This window comes from Chenopodium album, chromosome 1 (assembly GCF_948465745.1).
Source record: "Chenopodium album chromosome 1, dcCheAlbu1.1, whole genome shotgun sequence".
NCBI lineage: Eukaryota > Viridiplantae > Streptophyta > Magnoliopsida > Caryophyllales > Amaranthaceae > Chenopodium > Chenopodium album.
Window position 1 is genome coordinate 5,683,700 of NC_137834.1, and position 21,299 is coordinate 5,704,998.

Below are 21,299 nucleotides of genomic sequence, written 5' to 3' on the forward strand. Positions count from 1 at the left end.
GTTTTAAAAGGGAGGGAAATAAGAAATGTCTAAAATACCCCTATGTTTAAAAAAAAAACCACTCACTTCTTCTCCCCTCCCCAACCTAGCCCAGCCCCTGCCTACCCACAACCCCGACGCCGCCGCCAACCCAACAGTCATCATCATCACGTCATCATCATTAACAGAACACCCACAATCATTCATCATTTTCACCATTTACAGCAGCCCTAGATTTCGATGAAGATTGTACCGAGCCGGTTCAACAAATGTGACGGCCTGAAATCGGTGTTAAATCTTCGGAGAGTGTGGTCTTGCTTCTGTATGTTCGTCGGAGGCTTTGCCGCAAGTAACTTGAATCCGGAGCCATTGTTGGTTGGGGATTATAGTTGGGGTTTTTCGAGGGTTGGGGTTGCGCTCTAAGGGTTTAGAGTTTCGTGAGGGGATTATAGTTGGGAGGGGGCTGGTGGTTCGTGAGGCGCCGGCGCCGGAGAGTCTGGGCGCGACCGGCGCCGGGGGAAAGGATATCGAGGCTGGGCGTGGGTGGTGTTTGGTGGCGGTTTGTTGGCTATGGTGGCTGGGGAAACAGGAAAGTGTGTTTGGTTTTTTTTTTAATATTTGTAAAAATAATTTAATTTTTAAAAAAATATTAGAAAATCTTATTTTCAAGGATATATTAGTCATTACTCCTTTAGTTAACTATGGTTAGCCTTATAATTGTAGATTAATCTCAATAATGTCACCACTTAATTAATAACACAAATAGCTGATTACCAAAGATAATTTGATTTTTTGGTGTTTACTATTGAGAAAAATAAAAAGGTCAAGAGTACCATTGAGAATTTCCCTATATTTTTTCTAAAATGGGTTATAACAATTTTTTTGTGTTCATAATTTTTTATTTTTATTTTTTTTAGGAAATTTTAGATTTTAACACCTCACAAAAACGCAAAAATTGATTTTAACACCCCCATAAAAAAAATGGATTTTAACACCAGATAAATTTCTACAAATTTGGTATTACCACCACTTAACTGATTCTGTTTAGGAATCCATTAAGTGGGTCCATAAGCCACGTGTCGTGTTATTATTGGCCAAAAAAGGAAAAAAAAAAAGAAAAACCTAAAACTACCCACCCAGCCACCACCACAGCACCACCCCCGCGCCACCGCCGCCTTCCCCCCAACTCACCAAAGCCCTCCCCGAAACCAACACCCGTGTCGCACCACCACCCCCAACCCACCTGAACCCTCCCCTTCCCTTTCCCGCAACCGTATCGCCCCCAAAAACCACCAAACCCAAAACCCTTGTTCCCCAAAACGGCCACAAATGGCCGAAATTGGCCGGTTTTGGGGATTAGTGGCCTTAACCGGCCGATTTCGGCCTTTAAAGGCCGGATTCGTGGCCGTTTAGGGGGGACAAGGGTTTTGGGTTTGGTGGTTTTGGGGGCGTTACGGCTGCGGGAAAGGGAGGGGGAGGGTTCAGGTGGGTTGGGGGTAGTGGTGCGACACGGGTGGTGGTTTCGGGGAGGGCTGTGGTGAGTTGGGGGGAAGGCGGGGGTGGTGCTGTGGTGGTGGCTGGGTAGTTTTAGGTTTTTATTTATTATTTTTTTTTTTAAATTTCTCTTTTTTTGAAACAAATAAAATGTTGACACGTGTTACTGTGGGCCACACTTAACGGAATTTTTGAATGGAAACCGTTAAGTGGTGGTAATACCAATTTTTTGGAAATTTATCTGGTGTTAAAATCCATTTTTTTATGGGGGTGTTAAAATCAATTTTCGCGTTTTTGTGAGGTGTTAAAATCTAAAATAACCTTTTTTTTTTTTTTTTTTTTTTTTTTTTTTTTTTTTTACAAAAAGAGAAAGGATTTCATTGATAAAATATAGGTAAACGACACTTACAAAAATTCTAGAAAATCTAATATTCCAACACAAGTACAAATTACTTTCGAACTAGTTATAAACAAATTCTAGAAAATCTAAAATTCCAACCCAAGTACAAATCACTTTCAAACTAATTACATCGCAAATTCGATCAACGATCGCCTTAATTAAAAAATTCATCGAAAGCAATACAATCTATGAATTATCACGAATTCGGCTTGCGATCCACGGATGTATAGTTGTTTGGGTGATAAACTTGGCCTTATAGATATTTCCGGAGATTATGAAATCCTAAATCTTCAATCTTTGACAGACGAACAAACTAAGAAATTGAGCCTAATAGGATAAACATCATCATAAATATAAAATCCATTTATCAAAAGCAATTAAAAAGTTTTTTGGGGCTTACCATCGATAAAAACACCAGTGGAATCCCACACAAAAATTTACAATTGAGACCAAATGAAAAGAGATGAAAGAGAAAGAGAGAAAAGGAGAAAGTGAAGGAAAACCTTCAAAAAAGCAGAAAAAAATATAATAATGGAGGTTAGAAAAACCTCCTAAGGGAGAAACCTTGGAGGGAAAAAAAACCTTCCCAAGGAAAAAACCTAGTTGGAACATTAATCATTATTCCATAATTCTTAATTCTGAACTACAAATATAAATTAGATTTGCACATTTTTCGAAATACAACTTTGACCATCAGTATCTATAATTAGAGGTTATTAGTAAAAATTATGAAAAAAAAAATTAATTTATAAATTTAGACTTTATGACAAATCAAATTACATACTACCTCCATTTCATATTATTTGCAACGATTTGACATAAAGTAGAGAGAAAAAATGTATAATTGTTACAAATAATATGAAATGGAGGTAGTATTATATGATCATATTTATATACTGTATATTGGTAAGAAAAATTAAGTCAATAATGACATATGAATAGTGGAAACTCTCAACTCTAGGTTATAAAAAAACGGGGGGAGTATTATGTTATAAATATCACAAATTTCCACATGTAGCTAGTCACACAGTGTGGTTGGGGTTACTCGATCGATCGATCAGGGTTTATGTGGCCGGGATAACTTAGTCAGTCATGGATTACTCAATTGGTCACGGGTTACTCAGTCAGTGTATTAGTGTGTGTCATCTTGCCACACGATATGGCTGACCACACTAAAAAGCATTGTACAACAAGTAGTAATTTGTATTCTAGTTCGTAGTCAAAATTAAAGGAAAACCATATAATGAATAGGCGTGTCAATGGGGCAGGTCAAGTAGTACGGTCTCGATTTGGCCGATGGTGGGATGGAGATGAGGATAAAAACCATACATGTCATGGATGATGGGAAGAGGTGAATTTTAGGTTTGTACTCGTTATACAATGCTTTTTTCTTTAATTTGAACTAACACTGATAACCAATTTCAGACTTTAATCCGAATAATAAAAAAGAAAGATAGAAAAATCCGAAGGAAACACAAAACAATTAATTTTAACATGTGTGCATAGAGCCATAGTGTTAGGCCATATGTATAGCTATTGGGCCATTGTTATGTTACGAGCCCTAATCTCTCTAGGTTGTATATATACTTGTGCATATGCTAATACAAACTACACTACTCTATTCGCTCTAAACTCTCTATTATTGACATGGTATCAGAGCTAAAATCAATCTAAGCCCTAAAAACCCTAATTCTCTAATTCTCTACTTGGTTGATCGTAAAGGGTGAAGAAGGAAAACTTGATTCATCTTCCCCCTTTTACCTTGGCGCCGGTGACCAACCGAGAAACCTAATCACACATGTGGTTTTGAAGGTCGACAACTACCTCGCTTGGTCTCGAGAAATTACCCTCTCCTTGAAATCTCGCAGGAAGTACAGATTTATCGATGGAACTATCTCTAAGCTGCTAGAGAAAAAGAAGTTACTTGACTGGGATACTGTGAACTCCATGTTAGTTTCATGGATTTTGCGTTCTATTGACCCAAAGCTAGCATCGTCCATTCCCTATTTCAAGGAGGCGAAGAAACTCTGGGATTATTTGGAGAAGAGGTTTTGCGAGGCTAGTGGACCTCGTCTCCAGCAATTATCACTAATTGCAAGCAATCTAAAACTATGTCTGTCGAGGAGTACTATACTACTTTGATGGGGTATTTCGATGATCTTCTCCGTCTCAAACCCCCTCATGGTTGTGAATGTGGCAATTGTTCGTGTAACGTGGATGAGAAGTATGAAGTTGATATGGAAGAGGAGAAATTGCATCAATTTTTGATCGGAATTGATGATGATAAATGTTCTGTTGTGCGCACTTACCTCCTGTCTCAACAACCTCCTCCAACCCTTGATCGTTCTTATCAAGCTTTCCTTCAGGAGGAACATTCCCGTAGCATTGCTCAAGGGAATTCGCATATGGAGAAAGCTAAGGCCCATGTCTTTGCTCTCTCCTCTGATCGGCGTTCTTTTCAATCCACTCCCCGGGTTGATAAATCAAAATTGTTTTGCTCTCATTGTAAGCGATCGGGACATGATAATTCTGGTTGCTTCATGCTCCACAGATACCCTGATTGGTGGCTGGAAAAATACGGAAAAAAGGGGGGGCGCAACCTCTGTCAGCAGCCTACGGGCCATGGCAACAGGCCACCTACTACGGTTGCTGCCCCTGCCCTTGCTTCTCTTGTTGTTGCTGCTGACTCCACCAAACCACGAGCTCGGGAAAATATTGTTGGCAGTCCGCTTGGGGCTTCTTCCAGGCCCTCCCAAGATACTCTTGCCGCTTTATCAGACCTCCAACCCAAACATGTTCGTATGCTTTTTAATATGGTTAATAGTCACCAACAAGATAAGATGACTGGTGAGCCTATTTCTTTGCCTTGGATAGTCGATACCGGCGCTTCTCATCATGTTACCGGGAATGACTCTTGTTTGATGAATGTGCAATATATTTCTCCTTGTCCCGTCGGCCTCCCGGATGGTGCTCACGCTATGGCTACTAAGGAGGGCCGAGTGTGTTTAGCAGATGGCATTATACTTGAGAATGTTTAATTTTATTTGTTCCCAAATTACATTGAAATTTAATATCGGCGTCTAAAATGATTGATGACTCTAAATGTTTTGTCCAATTCACTGACTCTTTATATGCTATACTGGACCAACATTCGGGGAGCCTGATTGGAGCCGGTGAACGGATAGATGGACTATACTACTTCCGGCGAATTCCTAAAGCATGTGCGGTGACCAATCCAGAATTCTCTACCTTTGAGTTGTGGCATCGTCGTATGGGGCATCCGTCGGACAACATTGTCAAGTTAGTGCCTGCTATTAGTGGTAATTCTAGTAGTAAATCATTGAATAAAGCTTGTACTGTTTGCCCACAAGCTAAACAATCACGGGAAAGTTTTCCTATTAGTGATAGAGCTAGTCGCATTTTTTAAATGATACATTGTGACCTGTGGGGGTCTTATAAGATGCCTTCTACTTATGGTGCTCACTATTTTTTTACTATTGTTACTGACTATTTGAGAGGTGTATGGGTTTATTTATTGTATGACAAAACTGAAGTTTATTCTTCCTTTTGCTCTTTCTTTGCTATGATAAAATGTCAATTTGATGTCACTGTCAAATGTGTGCGGAGTGATAATGGAACGGAATTTAAACCCATGCTCGCTTACTTTGATGAACATGACATTCTCTTTCAAACTTCTTGTGTCGGTACACCACAACAAAATGGGAGGGTTGAGAGTAAACACCAACATATTTTAAATGTTCGTCGTGCTTTGATGTTTCAAGGAAATTTTCCGATATCTTTTTGGGGAGAGTGTGTTCTTGGGGCGGTTTATTTAATTAACCGCACTCCATCCCATTTGTTAGCCAATAAAACCCCATATGAACTTCTTTTTGGCAAAGCCCCTTCTTTTGATGAATTACAGGTGTTTAGGTGTCTTTGTTTTGCTCATAACCAACAAGCTAAGGGTGACAAATTTGCTCCTAGGAGTCGTAAGTGTGTTTTTGTGGGATACCCTCATGGCAAGAAGGGTTGGAAGGTCTATGACTTAGAGACGGGTGATATCTTTGTCTCACATGATGTTAAGTTTCATGAAGATGAATTCCCATTTATGCATAGTAAAGAACCGAATGATCCTCTTGTTAGTGCCGAAATGGTTGGGGGGGGGGGGTTGATGTTGATTTTTTAGATGATCTTGAGAAAGTGCTCAAAATTGGCAAAGTCTCTACTGTGCACGGTTCTAATGACAGCAACCCGCAGCCCCCTTCACTATCTGCTACTGCTGCTGTACCTGCATCTGCTGCTAGCTTTGGGACAGTAGCTGCCTCAGGGTTGGATGTTGCTGGCAGCATGGTCCGCGGCTCGCTTGCGGCTGCCAGCACAGACCGCAGCCACCCTGCGGCTTCTTCTGCCTTTGCCACTGAAGGCAGTCCGCAAGGTAGCACAATGGCTGCCATAGACTCTCCTCCTCATGCCTTAGGTCATGGCCAACGTCCTAAGCATCCACCGAATTGGCACAAAGATTAGGTCGCACATGCTATCTCTAGTCCATCTATCTCCTCCCGTTCATCGTCTACTCCATGCTCCTCAGGTACTCCCTATCCTTTAGCACATTTTGTGAATTGAGATAAATTTTCTTTGCGACACCGTATTTTTATTGCAGCTGTGGATACTGTGGTAGAGCCACGTTGTAATACCCCATATTTTTATTGTATTTTATAAATTATTTACTTATTTATAAAGTATATTTTGGGGTCACCTTGTTTTAGTTATGGGATTTAAATAAATTGAGTTTTTAATTTGATTAATACTCACTCTACCAAATTACAATTATATATATATATAACAAGCCCAATCATTCTTTTATTTATTTGGGCCAATTGTTTCTCCCTCCTATCATCTTTTATGAAGCCCAAATATCTTAAATCTACCCTACTCTATATATATCTACTAGATCCCCAAAATTCCCCACACAAAAAGTCAAATAGTCAAAATGGACTATTTTTCCTTTTCTTTTCTTTTCTTTTCTTTTCTTTTCCTTTTCTTTTCTTTTCTTTTCCTTTTCTTTTCTTTTTTTTCTTCTTTTTTTCTTTTCTTTCCCCTTTCCTCCTTCCCGTGAGAACAGAGCAGCCACGCACCCCGTGCTACTGTCGCCGTCGGAAACGGCCAGCCAGCCGTCGGCCACCTGCCGGCGACCCCAGCAGCCACGCCTTTCCCCTCTCCTCTTTTCCTTCTTTTCTTTTTCTTTTTATTCTTTATTTTCCTTTAATTCCCTCTTTGTCTTCACGTAGGAACACCGCTGCCACCACCTCGCTGCTGCCGCGGCTCCACCGCAGCTGTCCGCCGGCGCCGCTGCCACCTCCGGCCAGCAGCAGGCCGCCAGCCACCACCCCTTTTTGGCTTGGTTCCTCTCTTCCTCTTCCTTTTCTTATTTTTATTTATTAGTTTAGTTTTGATTTTATTAGTTTCAAAATGGTTAATTTAGTATCAAATCCTGTTTTAATTGATTTAAAGATATAATTTCAGATTATTATTATAAGTATTATTTTCAGATTTGGATATAATTAAAGTAAGGGTTTCTAATTTATTAAAGATGTAATTTTTAGGGTTCTTATACTATTTGATTTGGGGCTTTTGTTTATCTATTGATTTTATTGATTAATTGGGCATAATAGTATGTTTTAACCAAGTTTTTAAGGGAGTTTTGATGAAATATGTTGCTGGAATTTTATTTAAAGTAGTAGATTTGCGATTTTATAAAAGGGTTTAATTACCCAATAAAGAAGAGTTTAATTAGGGGTTTTTAAATAAATTTTCAGATTATTTTAAGTAGTCTAAAGTGAGTTTAAGTTGCTGGAAATTGTGTATACAAGGGTAATTAATTTAGTATTATTGTCCCTTTATGTAGGAGACTTGATTCGGGAATTGTTGTAGTGTTTTCGGCCACTTTAAGGGCTTTATTGAGGTACGTTCACGTACTTAGCATAGTTATGTTGATGAAGTAGCATGCTAAATGTGTTTGATTAATTAAAAATAGTATCATGCTAGGTTTGGAATGGAAATTTATAGTTTGGAATATTATTTATGAACCACATGTTTATTTATGGCTTGATAGAGAGCATGTTTAATCAAACTAATTGTTTAATTATGTTTGGAATATTGAAAAGGAATTTTATTATGGTTCATATAATTTTTATTGATGCTTTAAGCATGAGGAAGGAGCTATATAAGTGTCTATGTACACGAGGAATAAATTGTATGTTGGTGCCTTTGTGCACTTAAGGTGTTTTTAACACCGAGGGATAGGATTTTTGGCGCTTTATGCGTTTAAGGTGTCTTTGACACTGAGGTAGAATTAAAAAGGGCTCAACATTAAATATTATGTGGTCACTAAATATTCAAGAATAATTAAATTGGTATATTTGTTGATTGAATAATTATTGATGATTGAATAGTTATGCTTTGAGAGTCATCACCAAGTCTAATAATATGTAAATAACGTAAAGTGAAAGAGATTAAGACCAAAACTCTTGGAACGTATATACCTTGAGTATGAACATATGGGGGGAGTTATGTGACTTTATATTTGATCATAACTTCTAACGGAGTACAGGACGCTGTATATTCCTTTTTATTATTATTATGCGCTGGAATTCCGCCACCTATGTGTGGCACAGGTTTGTCGCTGGCACGGTTAGCTCCCATGCCAGTTAACCTCAAATTTATTTGGGGGAGGTTAATAGGTGGAAACCCATTCGATGCGTAATCAATGCAAAATGAATTAGTTAGTGTCTAGTCATTGTGTCTTGTTGATTGGTGGGTATGCTTGTGAACATGTGCAATGAGGTAAGTGTGTGTTGATAGGTGAAAGCATGTTAATATGTTTAATTACGCTTATGTACTCAGCCTTGCTGATTGTGTGTGTTTGTGTGTTTTGGCCTTGTCTTTACTTTGGCCCTACGACGACCCATTTTCTAATGGCGAGTAGTGGGGACAAGTAGGGAGGAGGTTTTCAGGTGATGAAGCATATTCATGATGGGCATGAGTGAAGAGAGAATCATGCTTAGTTTCCATAGGACTATGATGTGATTTATTGCTTTATTGATTATATTATTATTGTGCTTGTGAGACTAATGCAGAGGTTTTCACGTTTCACTTGGTTTTGTTAAGGGCCTATAATGGTTCCAAGTTGTAGGTTGTTTTTGTTTGACTTTACTTTCGTTTGGTTTGGTTTGGTTTGGATGGTTTTAAAGATAGTCTTCCGCTGTGTATCTTTGATAATTGCCTGAGCCGTTTTCACGGTGGCGGTAATATCTTAGATATTCCTATTTAGATTTTTAAACAGGGCAAAACAGGTATTTTAAAAGAAAGGAATTTCTAGGGTGTTACACACGTAATTTCAAAGAGACTATGAAAGATGAAGGGTGGAGAGAGGCGATGCAAAAAGAAATTTCTGCTTTAGAAAATAATCACACTTGGGTAATGGAGAAATTACCTCCGGGCAAGAAGGCTCTTGGGTGCGATGGGTTTACAAGGTCAAGCTCAATTCTGATGGCTCTATTGAGAGGTTAAAAGCTCGTCTCGTTATTTTTGGTAACCATCAGGTCGAGGGTATTGATTATAACGAGACGTTTGCTCCCGTTGCTAAAATGTTTATTGTTCGTGCTTTTCTTGCTGTCGCTGCTGCGAAAAATTGGGAATTGCACCAAATGGATGTTCACAACGCCTTTCTCCATGGTGATCTTGATGAGGAGGTTTATATACACCCCCGCCTAATTTTCTTGGTTCTAAGCCGGGTTTGGTGTGCCGTCTTCGAAAATCTTTGTATGGTCTCCGAAAAGCACCCCGTTGTTGGTTCTCTAAGTTGGCCTCTTCTCTGAAAAGGTACGGTTTCATACAATCGTACTCTGATTACTCTCTTTTTACTCTGCAATTTGGGGCTATTCAACTTAGTGTTCTGGTGTATGTTGATGATTTAATAGTATCTGGTAATGATTCTGCTGCAATTACATCATTCAAATCATACCAGAGATTAGTATTGAGGTTGCAATTTGGGTGTGTTGATTTCAGAGATCTGGTAATGATTCTGTTGCAATTTGGGTGTGTTGAAATACTTTCTTGGTATTGAGGTTGCACGTAGTCCGGAGGGCATATTTTTATGTCAACGGAAATATACTCTTGATATTATTGTGGAATTATGGTTTGCTAGGGGCACGTCCTGCAGGTACTCCTATTGAGCGGAATCATATTCTAGCTAAATCAGAGTCTCCTCTTATTTCTGATCTTGAAATGTATCACCGTCTTGTGGGTCGTTTGATCTATTTATCTTTCACGAGACCTGATTTGGCTTATGCGGTTCATATCTTGTCTCAATTTATGCAACAACCACGTCAGGATCATTGGGAGGCCGCTCTTCGTATGGTGCGTTACTTGAAAGGATGTCTGGGTCAAGGGAATCCTTTTAAGCTCTGATTGTGATCTACATATTACAGGTTGGTGTGACTCGGATTGGGCTAGTTGTCCTTTGACAAGACGATCTATTTCTGGTTGGTTGGTGTTTCTTGGTGCTTCTCCTATATCTTGGAAGACTAAGAAGCTAGATACTGTAGCTAAGTCTTTTGCAGAGGCCGAATTTCGTTTCAATGTCTAAAACCACTGATGAGTTGAAGTGGTTGAAGGCTCTACTTCAGAGTTTGGGAGTCTCTCATCCCCGCGCAATGAGTTTGTTTTGTGATAGTCAATCTACATTGTATATTGCGCGGAATCCGGTCTTTCATGAGCGTACTAAACACATTGAGGTTGATTGTTATTATGTCCGCGATACGATTCAAGATGGTATTATTAGTCCGTCGTATGTGAAAACGACGGATTAACTTGCGGATATTTTCACTAAGACATTGAACAAACAACAATTTCTTGTATTTACTTGGCAAGTTGGGCATTTGTATAGCTATTGGGCCATTGTTATGTTACGAGTCCTAATCTCTCTAGGTTGTATATATACTTGTGCATATGCTAATACAAACTACACTACTCTATTCTCTCTAAACTCTCTATTATTGACACATAGACAGATTAGACACTCATTAGAAAAATTAACAATTTTTGTTGAGCTAACAAGTGTGCAAATAAAATTAAAAAAAAAAAAAAAAAAAAAAAAAAAAAAAAAAAAAAAAAAAACAAGTGTGCAAATAAGATTCAAGACTTAGTCCTATGTGCAAATTAACCCCCTTACTATTAGCTGTTTCAAATTTAACCCGTAATATCTTTTGTAATATGTGCAAACAACACAGATGTAGTATATGACATTTTTCAGCCACATCTATCCTAAAAATTTTAATTTAATCATAATACAATTATATTTTTTCAATTTTATCGAAATACAACCATATTTTACCACTACATAGTACAACCTTTACACATTTAAATATGAAGAATTTATAAACAAAACATCGAAGTATATAAAACATGTAAAACGTCATTATTTATTTTAACTTTTTTTTTTTTGGTGATTAGAGAGCCACAAAGGCGGGGTGAGAATCGATCTCAGGATTTTCTGAAACCGGGAGGGAAGCTCTAACCACTTGAGCTATCCCTCACTACGGAGTAAACAAAACATCATTGAATACAAAACACTTTTATGACATAAGATAAATCCAAAAAAAACAAGATCAGTCTAAGATTTACTCTGATTTTGTGTAAGATCAGTGACACAAGTGGTTGTTTTCCGGTAGAATTTGTGCATTAAGATTAGCTAAATTTTACTAGTAATTAAATTGCTTAATTTTCAAAATAGTGGGTTTAATTTGCTGCAATTAATAGTAAGAGGGCAGAGGGCTAATTTGTACATAGTACTCAGGTATTGGGGCTCATTTGCCACATATTCCTAAATGTTACTTACAACCCTTTGAAAAACAGATTAATACAGGGAGAGGTAAGAATTCCCTTACGTAGTTTAGTAAGCGACTCGCAAAACTCTTAATTCTAACACTTAGCTAGATTTGGTGAATATTAGTTGGCCACGCAACACCCTTAATTCAAACACTAAGCTAGGTTTGGTGTATTTTAGTTGGCCTTAGGTGTAATAGGACTTTTATGTAAAGGCAAACAAAACAACTCATGCAACACATGAGCTTTAACAGTTCATTTGAGCTTCTGAGCAGAGTAGATCTCAACAAAGCAAATCAGGTGTTAAAAGAGCAATTATTAATACTCAACAGAGCAAAGCAGGGCTGAATAAATTTCAGCAGAGTAGACCACAGTAGCTCAAAAGAACAAGCACTAAGAGTATTTATGGTCAAAGTCACATGTTACCAGAAGTATACATCGAACTGTTGGATTTTTAGAATTTTAGGAAGACAAGTGAGATGAATTATTACTCAAGTGTAACCGTGTAAGTCATATACTCCACAGCACATTGCTTTAGATTGATAAATTAACATGTAGAAAACTATATTGAGTGTGGGGAAACATGATACAACCTTATATCAGTTTTACAAAATTTGTAGGTACAATGAAGAGACAAGAACGCCTAAAATCACACAAGGAATACACACCAAAAGGCAGAAAAACCCTCTGAATATCTACTTTAGCAACCCAAGAACGCATCCTGAACTTCACTGCTTCGCACATATCTTTCAGCAGTAACCTTGAACTCGAGTATTCAAGGGTCTGCAAGCACCATCATACAATGAGTTTATCCTCACATCCTACATGAAGGGGCTTTAAACTCATTGGAATCTGCCAAAGCTCAAAACTTTTGACGAAAGAAGCACTTCATCCATCTCTGATAACATCATTCAGCGCCGTGTACATTTGATCATCTCCGACGACGGACCGGTGATCTTGATCTTGACTTTGACCTTGACCTAGATCTTGACCTTCTCCCCCTGCGTAGAAATTATAAAATTATGACAATTTGTGCAGCTTTATAATAATTGGCAGACTTCACCTTCACCTACACTAATCAGTGTTAGTAATACACAGTTTTCTCCTATTACATACGTATTATACTGCTGTCACCCCAAAATAAATACAATATAATGATAACTATAAAGCTGATCTTTTACAGTTGTTCCCCTTTCTTCTGGTTTCTGCTTTTTATTCGGTTTTGCAACAGATAACTATAAAGGACTAAAGAAGTTTAAACATCACACCAAAGCATACCTGCTATCGTCAAGAGAAGGGTAAGGAGAATGCCTGCGCTGTGAATGCTTGCTATGAGGAGACCGTGAAACTTGTCTAAAAATGAAAACATCCATTATACAGATCCCAAGAGCAATGACTTTATATATAAGACATGACGCTAAGCCTTAATCACTACAGGACTAATAAAGAACAAGCACCCTTGAAATGAACATTGGCTTATCGACAGGAAACTGAACCGTCTACACTCTACAGGTAAAAGGAGAAGGGTGTTTACTGTATATGTCACTTGGAAGACTCTAAAAGCATGAAGTTAAGTGCCATACTAAATAAACATAAGACAAGCCAAGACGTTACTTTCCAATGCACCCTGGATAGCGTGCAAAGGCTACATAATCACTTTCATATAGCATTATGTCCTAACCCCAGCAAACATACATGAGAGAGAAGATTATAGGAGAGACCCATAAGAAAATCTAATCCCAAATGAAAAGCAAAAATTGCAAGTACAAGCCAAAGCTACTGGTCAAGCAAAACATATCAATGCGACAATACTAGTTGACATTTAATAAATTGAATATTAAAAGAATATGGTGGTTAGCAATGTTAAAATAAAAACTGTAGTCATGATGTAACATTAGCAACAGTAGCAGCAACCACAGGAGTACAGTACAACCTACAACCACAGGTAGTGAGGTAGATAGGGTAAAAAAAAAAGGTACACAAACGTACAAATAACAATATAAGTCCTGATAAGTAAACAAAAATATACAGGCACAAGGTATCAGTGAGAGGAAAGTGGCCAACCACTTTAGGAATTTCAAAATAAAAATTGAAATTTATGTTATACTTGTGAGTTTTATCATGATTACAGCAATATCTTGCAGAAACACTGTAGCCAGATACAGAGTACTAATCAATTAATTGACATACATATCAGTATATCACAACATTTTACACACTTTCATTTTTGCTATTAGCCAAGAAAAAGCATTTGAAGAACAAAGATTCAACAAAAACTACAATGCAACACAATGCTAAACTTAAGGCAGTTTAGCAAGAGTTACATTAGTCGTCAATGCACTAGGATTTTATTTTGATTTATCAAGCTTAAATTGAGCCAACTAAGATAGCATAAAAAATGAACAACACCAACCGCACAAGCTTGTGCAAAATCTAATAAGCATACATCACATTTTTGTATTAAACCAAATCTCTTGTATGTAACAGACATGTGGACAGTATATGACAAAGCATATTAGACAAACTCCAATTATCTATTTCTACAACCACATAGCAACCCAGGTATAGACAGTTACACAAGAGTTCGAATCAAAGTTGCACTTCAGCTACAATAGTTAAACAGGAAACTGTATCAAAATTGTATCCAGAAATAATTCCCTTTCAGATGCCAAGCAAATCTTGAATTATGCTAAAAAGAGGAAAACCAAGAAAAGAAAATGGCAGTTCCATGGTAAGATTGTTGTGAGGTACTGTATAACAGAGGTGACTTATTTAAGGAAAAATAGTACACTTAAGTTTCTAATTCATCTTGGGTACTACATATGGGATTCATCATTCAAGAGGAGGGACAAAAGTTGCTGCTTAAGTTCTCAGATCCATCAAGATACATAAGCTCTATCAAATACAAATCGGTTATCAAATTAAATCAGCAGAAAATACTTCAGAGAAAAAGCAGCCAATAATTCCAAGAAAATTACCACATCCAAATGCACTCTCCTTTATATAGGAAATCAGTAACCCAAGGAAAATCTTATACACGTTCAACATTCAAAATGATAATAAATATAAAAAGATACACTTAGGGATATGTAAGACGTAGAAACCATTTGGTACATACCTTCGCTTAGACCTGACAGGAGAAGGAGACAAATTACGCCTTTTTGAATGAACCTTCCTGTAATATAAAACAAAATAATGTTATAAAATACCAATGAGCATTGGCAAGTACCAGAGACACAGGAGGGGGATAATAGAAGGGTACTTAATCAACCTTTTAGAGTCGTTAGAGGCATCATCATCAGAACCATCTGAAGCTACTGCGCTTTCCTCATTTTTCCTACCTCTACCAACTGATGAGGAACGCCTTCGTTTGTGCCTACTTGCATCACTTGAGGACTTGTGTCTTGATTTATCACCTTTATCATCCTTTGTTCTCTCTTTTTTCTTGTCAGCGTCATCTTTACCGCTTCTCTTTCTGTCTCTCTCCCTTTCTTTTTTGCCATCCTTGTCTTCATGGTGAGGAGACCTTCTAGAATCTGATTCCCTTATTTTCTCCGTGTGTTTATCATCTTTCTCTTTCGACCTCTCTCTTGAAATATTACAATCCTCTGTTTTATCCTTCTTTTGACGCTTTGGATCTCGTCTACCACGAGTCTCCTCCTTCCCAGCTTCCCTTTCCTTACCAACCTCTTTCTCCTTATAACTTTCTTTTCCAGATGAGCTCCTCTTACTTTCATGTCTATCACGTCTTTTGGCATCTCTTTCCTGGGTATCATCTTTGGCTGAATTTCTCACATATTCTTTCTCAGTGAGAACATCTGGCCCACTTAAAGTTGCTTTGCGACCACTATCTATTAAATTAGCAGATTCAGACTTAACTATAGATTGTTCATCAGCAACAACACCATCACCTTTCCTACCCACAGACACGGAACTTCTAGAAGAGGATTGCTGAACCTCTTTATTCAACTTAGAAGCAGGAGAATCATGGTTGCCATTACTACGGTCACCTTCAGAAGCAGCCACATGTTTTCTGTAGTCTTCAAGTTCTGGCTGTCGGTGACCATTCTCTCCAGCTACTTTGTCAGACTTGGACATGCTTGAAGTCTGGTATTCGTCTTCATCATCAGAGGAATAATTTGCCAGGCCTAAAACATTCCCATCCCCAGGAGTACCAGAACTAGAGTCTCCACTAACAAGTCCCTCGGATGCTTTTGCTTTTACAGGAATAAGGACCTTAGCAGAAGCCTTAAGAGCTGGAACAGTTGGACGTGGTGGTGATGTTTTGAGAATTGGAACATGGTTCTCAGGTCTAGCCAAAGCTGTTAGAAACAGCACCAAATCAAAGGGCCAAGATGTCAGGTAAATATCATAATAGATGGGAAAAAAAACACATGTGCATGCAAGCATCATAACAATTACCATCAGCAGCAAGATCATCTTCACTAAGTACTTTTGTGGCAATTTCATCAAAAAGCTCATCAGTTACCTATGTGCACAATGAAAAAGTCAATAAACCCAGAAACATGAAAATGAAGACAACTTTCAACTCCCATAGCAACCTTCAAGAGAACTTCAGTCAAAACACGTTTTATTTCCTGGTTGATGGCAGCAGTTTTCTGTACTTCTTCATAGTCCTAAGAGAAAGAAATCATTTTAAAATCAATAACATCAGGTCAAGACTAGTTAACATGATGCTGAACACTTTTAACCTGCTTAAAACAAACACAGGATATACCTCATCCTCCTCTTCAGCTGACTTAGCTGAATCCATGCTTTTACTGTCTGCCTGATCACCCTTCGCTGTCGACTTATCAATAATTTCATCTTCGTTTGATTGACTTTCCTCTTTAAAGGGCTCTGGTGCCGAACTTGTAATTGTTGCTTTATTCTTAATTATTTCCTCTCTTAGCCAGTTAGGCACTGCAGCCTAACAAGAACAAAAAAAGAGAAAATATGACTATAAAATTTCTCAAACAAATAACAAAATTGACCCTTGTCAGAACAAAAGAAAATGCCTTTTTAGGACGATCAGAACTCAACGAAGCCCCATACGCATCAATGGGAAAAGCTGCAGTAGAATGAAGAGAACCTCCTGCACCCAAACCAACAGGTGAAGTAATGGATGGAACCGTTGGCTGAAAGCTTGGGCCTCGTCCAAACATAGGTGCAGGATGTCCAGGAAGTGGAGGTATACCTATAGACGGATCATGCTGCAATAATTTTAAAAAATAAGCTTATATTTAAGCAGATACTTAAAAGAATACATATAAAAATGTCATAAGCTTATATCTAAGCAGATATTTAAAAGTATACATATAAAAATGTCAAATCAAAGACCTGTGATGCTGACGGAAATGCAGGTGTAATAGGTGGATAGGATACGCCTGGTGTAACAGGAGCAGACCAGGCATGCAAAGAAGGCACAGCAGTAAAAGAATCTGTTCCTCTTACAGGACCTGATGAATCAGGATAGCCGGATTGCATCTTTGAATCACTTTCATGATTGTATCTTGGAGCAAAGCTAAGAGGTTGATCCATTGGATCCATTGCATGATTTCCATACACAAACCGAGTATGATCCATCGGTACTGACCTACCATCAGCAGGAAGCAATGGATGTCCATGTTGCTGTCCCTGAGAGCCATCTTCCTTACCTGCCACATGTTTTGTAATCAACCAGCAGACAATATGACTTCAAATTCACACTAATATGCACTCATACTCTGCTTAAACCATCTTTTATGAGATGGGATAGAGATTTTACATTATAGCCAGAAATTTAGATATTGTTTTAAACTTGTAATGCATCTTTTAAACTACAGGCATAGCTTATTCTAGGTCATACCACTCTAAACACTAAAAAGGTTAAAACACCTCAATAGTCGCATCAGTAATACAGGCAAGCATCTGACAGTTGTATGCATTATGAAATAGCTAAAATAAGACCTGCAGGAGTATGTAAGTGTAAGTGTAACTGTATCCTACATAACTGAATAAATTTGGAAAGCTTATAAACAATCAGAAGAATGAACTACACTGAATAATATATTTTTAACAAAAAAAAAAGTTAAAAGGCAGCGTTGCATTGTTCTGTAATCCCAGAGAAGTGGCATTGCATCATTAATATACGAAGAACGCCAAAACATCAAGACATAATTTAAAGGTGGTCTTCTTGAACAATGTGATTCATAAACTCTGCACAAAGACCTTCAATTCATAAAATGGTTCTTAAATGTCCTCTTCTGAGCCATTAGCTAAAAATCCAACATGTGGTTAAAGCAGTAGTAGCTAGGATTTGAGTAGCCAGTCTTGTCATAGCTTTAGGCATAATCGTTCATGTGAGCTACTTCACATGAAAACACAAAACTCCAAGTTAATAATTACCTGGAACAGAAGAATAACTAGAAGGTACCTCCTGCTGATGAACAAAAGAACTTGTTGATCCTTGATGGCGAGGAAATGCAGCACTCATATCTCCACCAAGAGCTCCATCTTTAGTAGCGTATGAGAGATGCACATCTGGGGCATATGAACTGAAGGATGCAGGCTCCTGCTGATGAACCGTCGGTGGTCTATTTATAGGTGCAGCTGATCCTTGATAATTCTGATAGCCAGATGAGGGATAGGAAGCTTGCTGAGCATCTTGATAATGAGATTCAACAGGTTGGGCATACTGGTTTGCATAGTGTGATGGCTCTTCTTGCCGTACCACTGACGTGAACTGTGCCTGTTGAGGCTGACTTTCCATTGCAGACCTGGCAGATGCCCAAGCCCTTGCCTTGGCTTCCCAGTCTTCTTCATTTGCATGGGCTGTTTCATAGAAATAAGATCATTAAAGAGATGTCACCTAAAGCTTATTTTGTCTGAACTTATTTACACAATAGAAAACTTTATATGTGAGAGTGTCATAACTTGATTTTCACTGTTGCTTATTGCTGAACTTATCTGGAATTATTTAATTTAAACTTATCTGAAATCATCAAAACTTATATTGTCTTCATAAGTCAGAAGAAGTTGGACAGAACGAGACCAACATACAAATAAACACTGCTAAAAAAGGTAAGAGCTGATATTAAGTTCATGAAAAGAAAAAAAAAGGAAAACATTAGAGCCTAGAGGTTGAAGGTATAGTATGTCTATCTACAATCCTAAACATGAATCCTGATAAGATAAAGTTCCCAATGAAAAGACAATGAATATGGCCAATATAAATGCAATAGTGCAATACAATTAAGAATTGGACTATAGAAAAACATAAACAACTAATTATGCCCCTTTAGTAGTAGCCAAATTCACATAAGCATATTGCTGAAGGCATTGCAGAAGAAACATCTGACCATGCAGTAACTATCATAACCAAAGGAGACCAAAACTCAAGTAAAAAAAAAAAAAAAAGTAATTAGGCATCAGTAACAAGATCGTTTACCTGGATATTCCCAACCTGCATGATGGTTCCAATTTGCATTTGTCCAATCCTGTAAATGTATGAAAATAAAAAATAAAAAAAAAAAACAATTAACAACTACTGGCAGTAAAAGAGTTATAATCATCACTCCAAGTCTAAATGAAACAGCTACATCTTCCAGTGAGAGTAAAACATGTTGGCCAGATGAAGAGGTATGCAAAACATCACTCTGTCCAATGCATAGCTGAGGTGTCATCAGGCCAAATTATCAATATAGCACTAAGTTACCTTCTCGATTTTTCCTTGCTTCCAGACTAAAAAAAGCAAGAGGCTAACAGGTGCTCATGGTATAGAACCACTAAACTGATAGTCTTGTAAATAAATTCAAACCAGTTCATTATTATTACATGTCTACATGATACGGCTAAATCTTAGGTGAAAGTAAAACATATTGACCGGATGAAGAAGCATGCAAAACATTACTCTTTCCATTGCATAACTGAGGTGTCATCAGGCCAAATTATCAATATAGCACCAAGTTACCTTCTCGCTTTTTCCTTGCTTCTAGACTTAAAGAAGCAAGGGGCTAACAGGTGCGCGTGGTTCACCCTACAGTTTAACACCCTAAAATTTGACTCAATCACCATGTCCAACTATGGTAACAAGAAATCAAGCAAAATGTCCCTTACAAAAACTTAACATCTCGATAATATATGCAGCTACAATCGTCAATTCATTGAGCTTAATAACTCCAACCGCTTTTAACAAAAACTTCCATGCCGGTAAGACATGGAAAAAACTTATCTCTAATCACTATCATCATATATTTCAGAGCTAAAATAAAAAATTACAGGATATCATATATTCTTCACAAGTCCTCGAACAAAGGCAACAACATTCTAGATTCAAAAATGTCGATTTATAACATTAACCCACAAAAACCATAGTAGTATACTAGTATACATAAACAATCAACCATAAAAGGAAGATAATTTAACAAAATGTCTATTAGAAATCCACACAGTTCAATAAAATTACAATATTCTCATATTCCTAAAAACGATTCCAATCAAAACAAAACAGCTTAGCTTAAACAATTCCAAGAAACCCTTAACAAAAAGAAAACCTACACTAAAATCAACTACACCCTAATTTAAATCAACCCCAAAAAACCCTAAAAATCAAAAACCCTAGAAAAAGAAAAACATACCTGATGCTGGTAAGGAGGAGGAAGAGGGGGTGCTTGAGAAGGACGAGGGGGAGGCGGCGGCGGAGGAGGGTAAGCTTGCGCAGGAAAAGGCTGGTGAGAGTGCCCGGAATACGGCGGCGGCGGAGGTGGTGGGCCCCACTGATTCTGCTGCTGCGGCGGCGGAGGAGGGGAAGGAGAGTGAGAAGGGTGGTATTGAAATTGGCCGGAATACCAGGAGTTTGCGGGCGGAGGAGGAGGCGGTGCTTGATTGTGGTGAGGAAAATGGGGATCCGCCGCCATTGACGGCGGCGCTTGAGGTTGTGGCGGCGGTGGAGGAGGTGGTCTCATGTAATGGTGGTGCGGATGTTGGTAGGACTCCATTTTTATTTTCTCTCTCCTCTATTCTTTCGTTTCTCTCTGATATATGAATATGATGCAATTCTATTTGATTTGGGGGAAGAAGTGTCGCGCTTTTTTGAGGAGAGGAAGATTATTTTTTTCTCAAATTATTTTTTTGGCTTTTGGTCTGTTGCTTTATATTTCCGTCGCTTTCTAGTGATGACGCAACATAAGGGATTTAAACCGAGTTTTGGATATCACCACCCTAATTTTAACGAGGGAGCCCCAGTTTATTACCATGATAAATGAAATTTGTTGATATAATGACAATTCATTAAATATTTTGCTTTGTTTTCCGTGAAATGACTTAAAAAAATATATTTCTACTCAGTTGGTAGGTGGCATTTATGGACCACAATTAACGCCAAGTTAACGAGGGCGTTAACTCTAGAAGACCAAGTATACATCGTCTTTCAAACTCTCCTTATTTTCTCTCTCCTCTGTCATTGAAGTCAATGATGAAGCTTCCACCGCCATTGATCGATCTCTTGATTGGACGACTTCTTCTTCAACTATTTGATTTCCGACAATATTTAAGCTAATTA

At 38.0% G+C, this 21,299-nt stretch overlaps 2 protein-coding genes across 3 annotated transcripts; one reads left to right on the forward strand and one right to left on the reverse strand.

The window, feature by feature from the left end:
- The first annotated feature begins 2,404 nt into the window (after positions 1-2,404).
- Positions 2,405-4,015, forward strand: LOC145627290 (uncharacterized). The gene is made up of 2 exons (XM_081679687.1): positions 2,405-2,410; positions 3,596-4,015. The coding sequence occupies exons 1-2, from the start codon at positions 2,405-2,407 to the stop codon at positions 4,013-4,015; spliced, it is 426 nt and encodes a 141-aa protein (XP_081535813.1).
- Positions 4,016-12,297: 8,282 nt separating this feature from the next.
- Positions 12,298-21,043, reverse strand: LOC145641055 (uncharacterized). 2 transcript variants are annotated; one of them, XM_081692246.1, is made up of 12 exons: positions 20,377-21,043; positions 19,188-19,236; positions 18,146-18,571; positions 17,099-17,415; positions 16,777-16,971; positions 16,497-16,688; positions 16,321-16,395; positions 16,181-16,247; positions 15,030-16,080; positions 14,877-14,933; positions 13,037-13,111; positions 12,298-12,759 (listed from the first exon to the last, which is right to left on the reverse strand). In XM_081692246.1, exons 1-12 carry the CDS (start codon positions 20,734-20,736, stop codon positions 12,690-12,692), a joined length of 2,934 nt encoding a protein of 977 aa, XP_081548372.1. In that variant the 5' UTR covers positions 20,737-21,043; the 3' UTR covers positions 12,298-12,689. The 2 variants fall into 2 exon arrangements, with proteins under 2 accessions (XP_081548372.1, XP_081548378.1); XM_081692252.1 differs by lacking the exon at positions 13,037-13,111.
- Between the last annotated feature and the right edge of the window lie 256 nt (positions 21,044-21,299).

What these genes read in the sequence shown, in the direction of transcription:
- LOC145641055 (XM_081692246.1), bottom strand. Translation starts at nt 20,736, where the DNA reads ATGGAGTCCTACCAACATCCGCACCACCATTACATGAGACCACCTCCT. An exon ending in TGACTGAAGTTCTCTTGAAG is followed by an intron (nt 16,248 to 16,320) that starts GTTGCTATGGGA and finishes TTGTGCACATAG; the next exon opens with GTAACTGATGAGCTTTTTGA. An exon ending in CCTTCTCTTGACGATAGCAG is followed by an intron (nt 12,760 to 13,036) that starts GTATGCTTTGGT and finishes ATTTCTACGCAG; the next exon opens with GGGGAGAAGGTCAAGATCTA.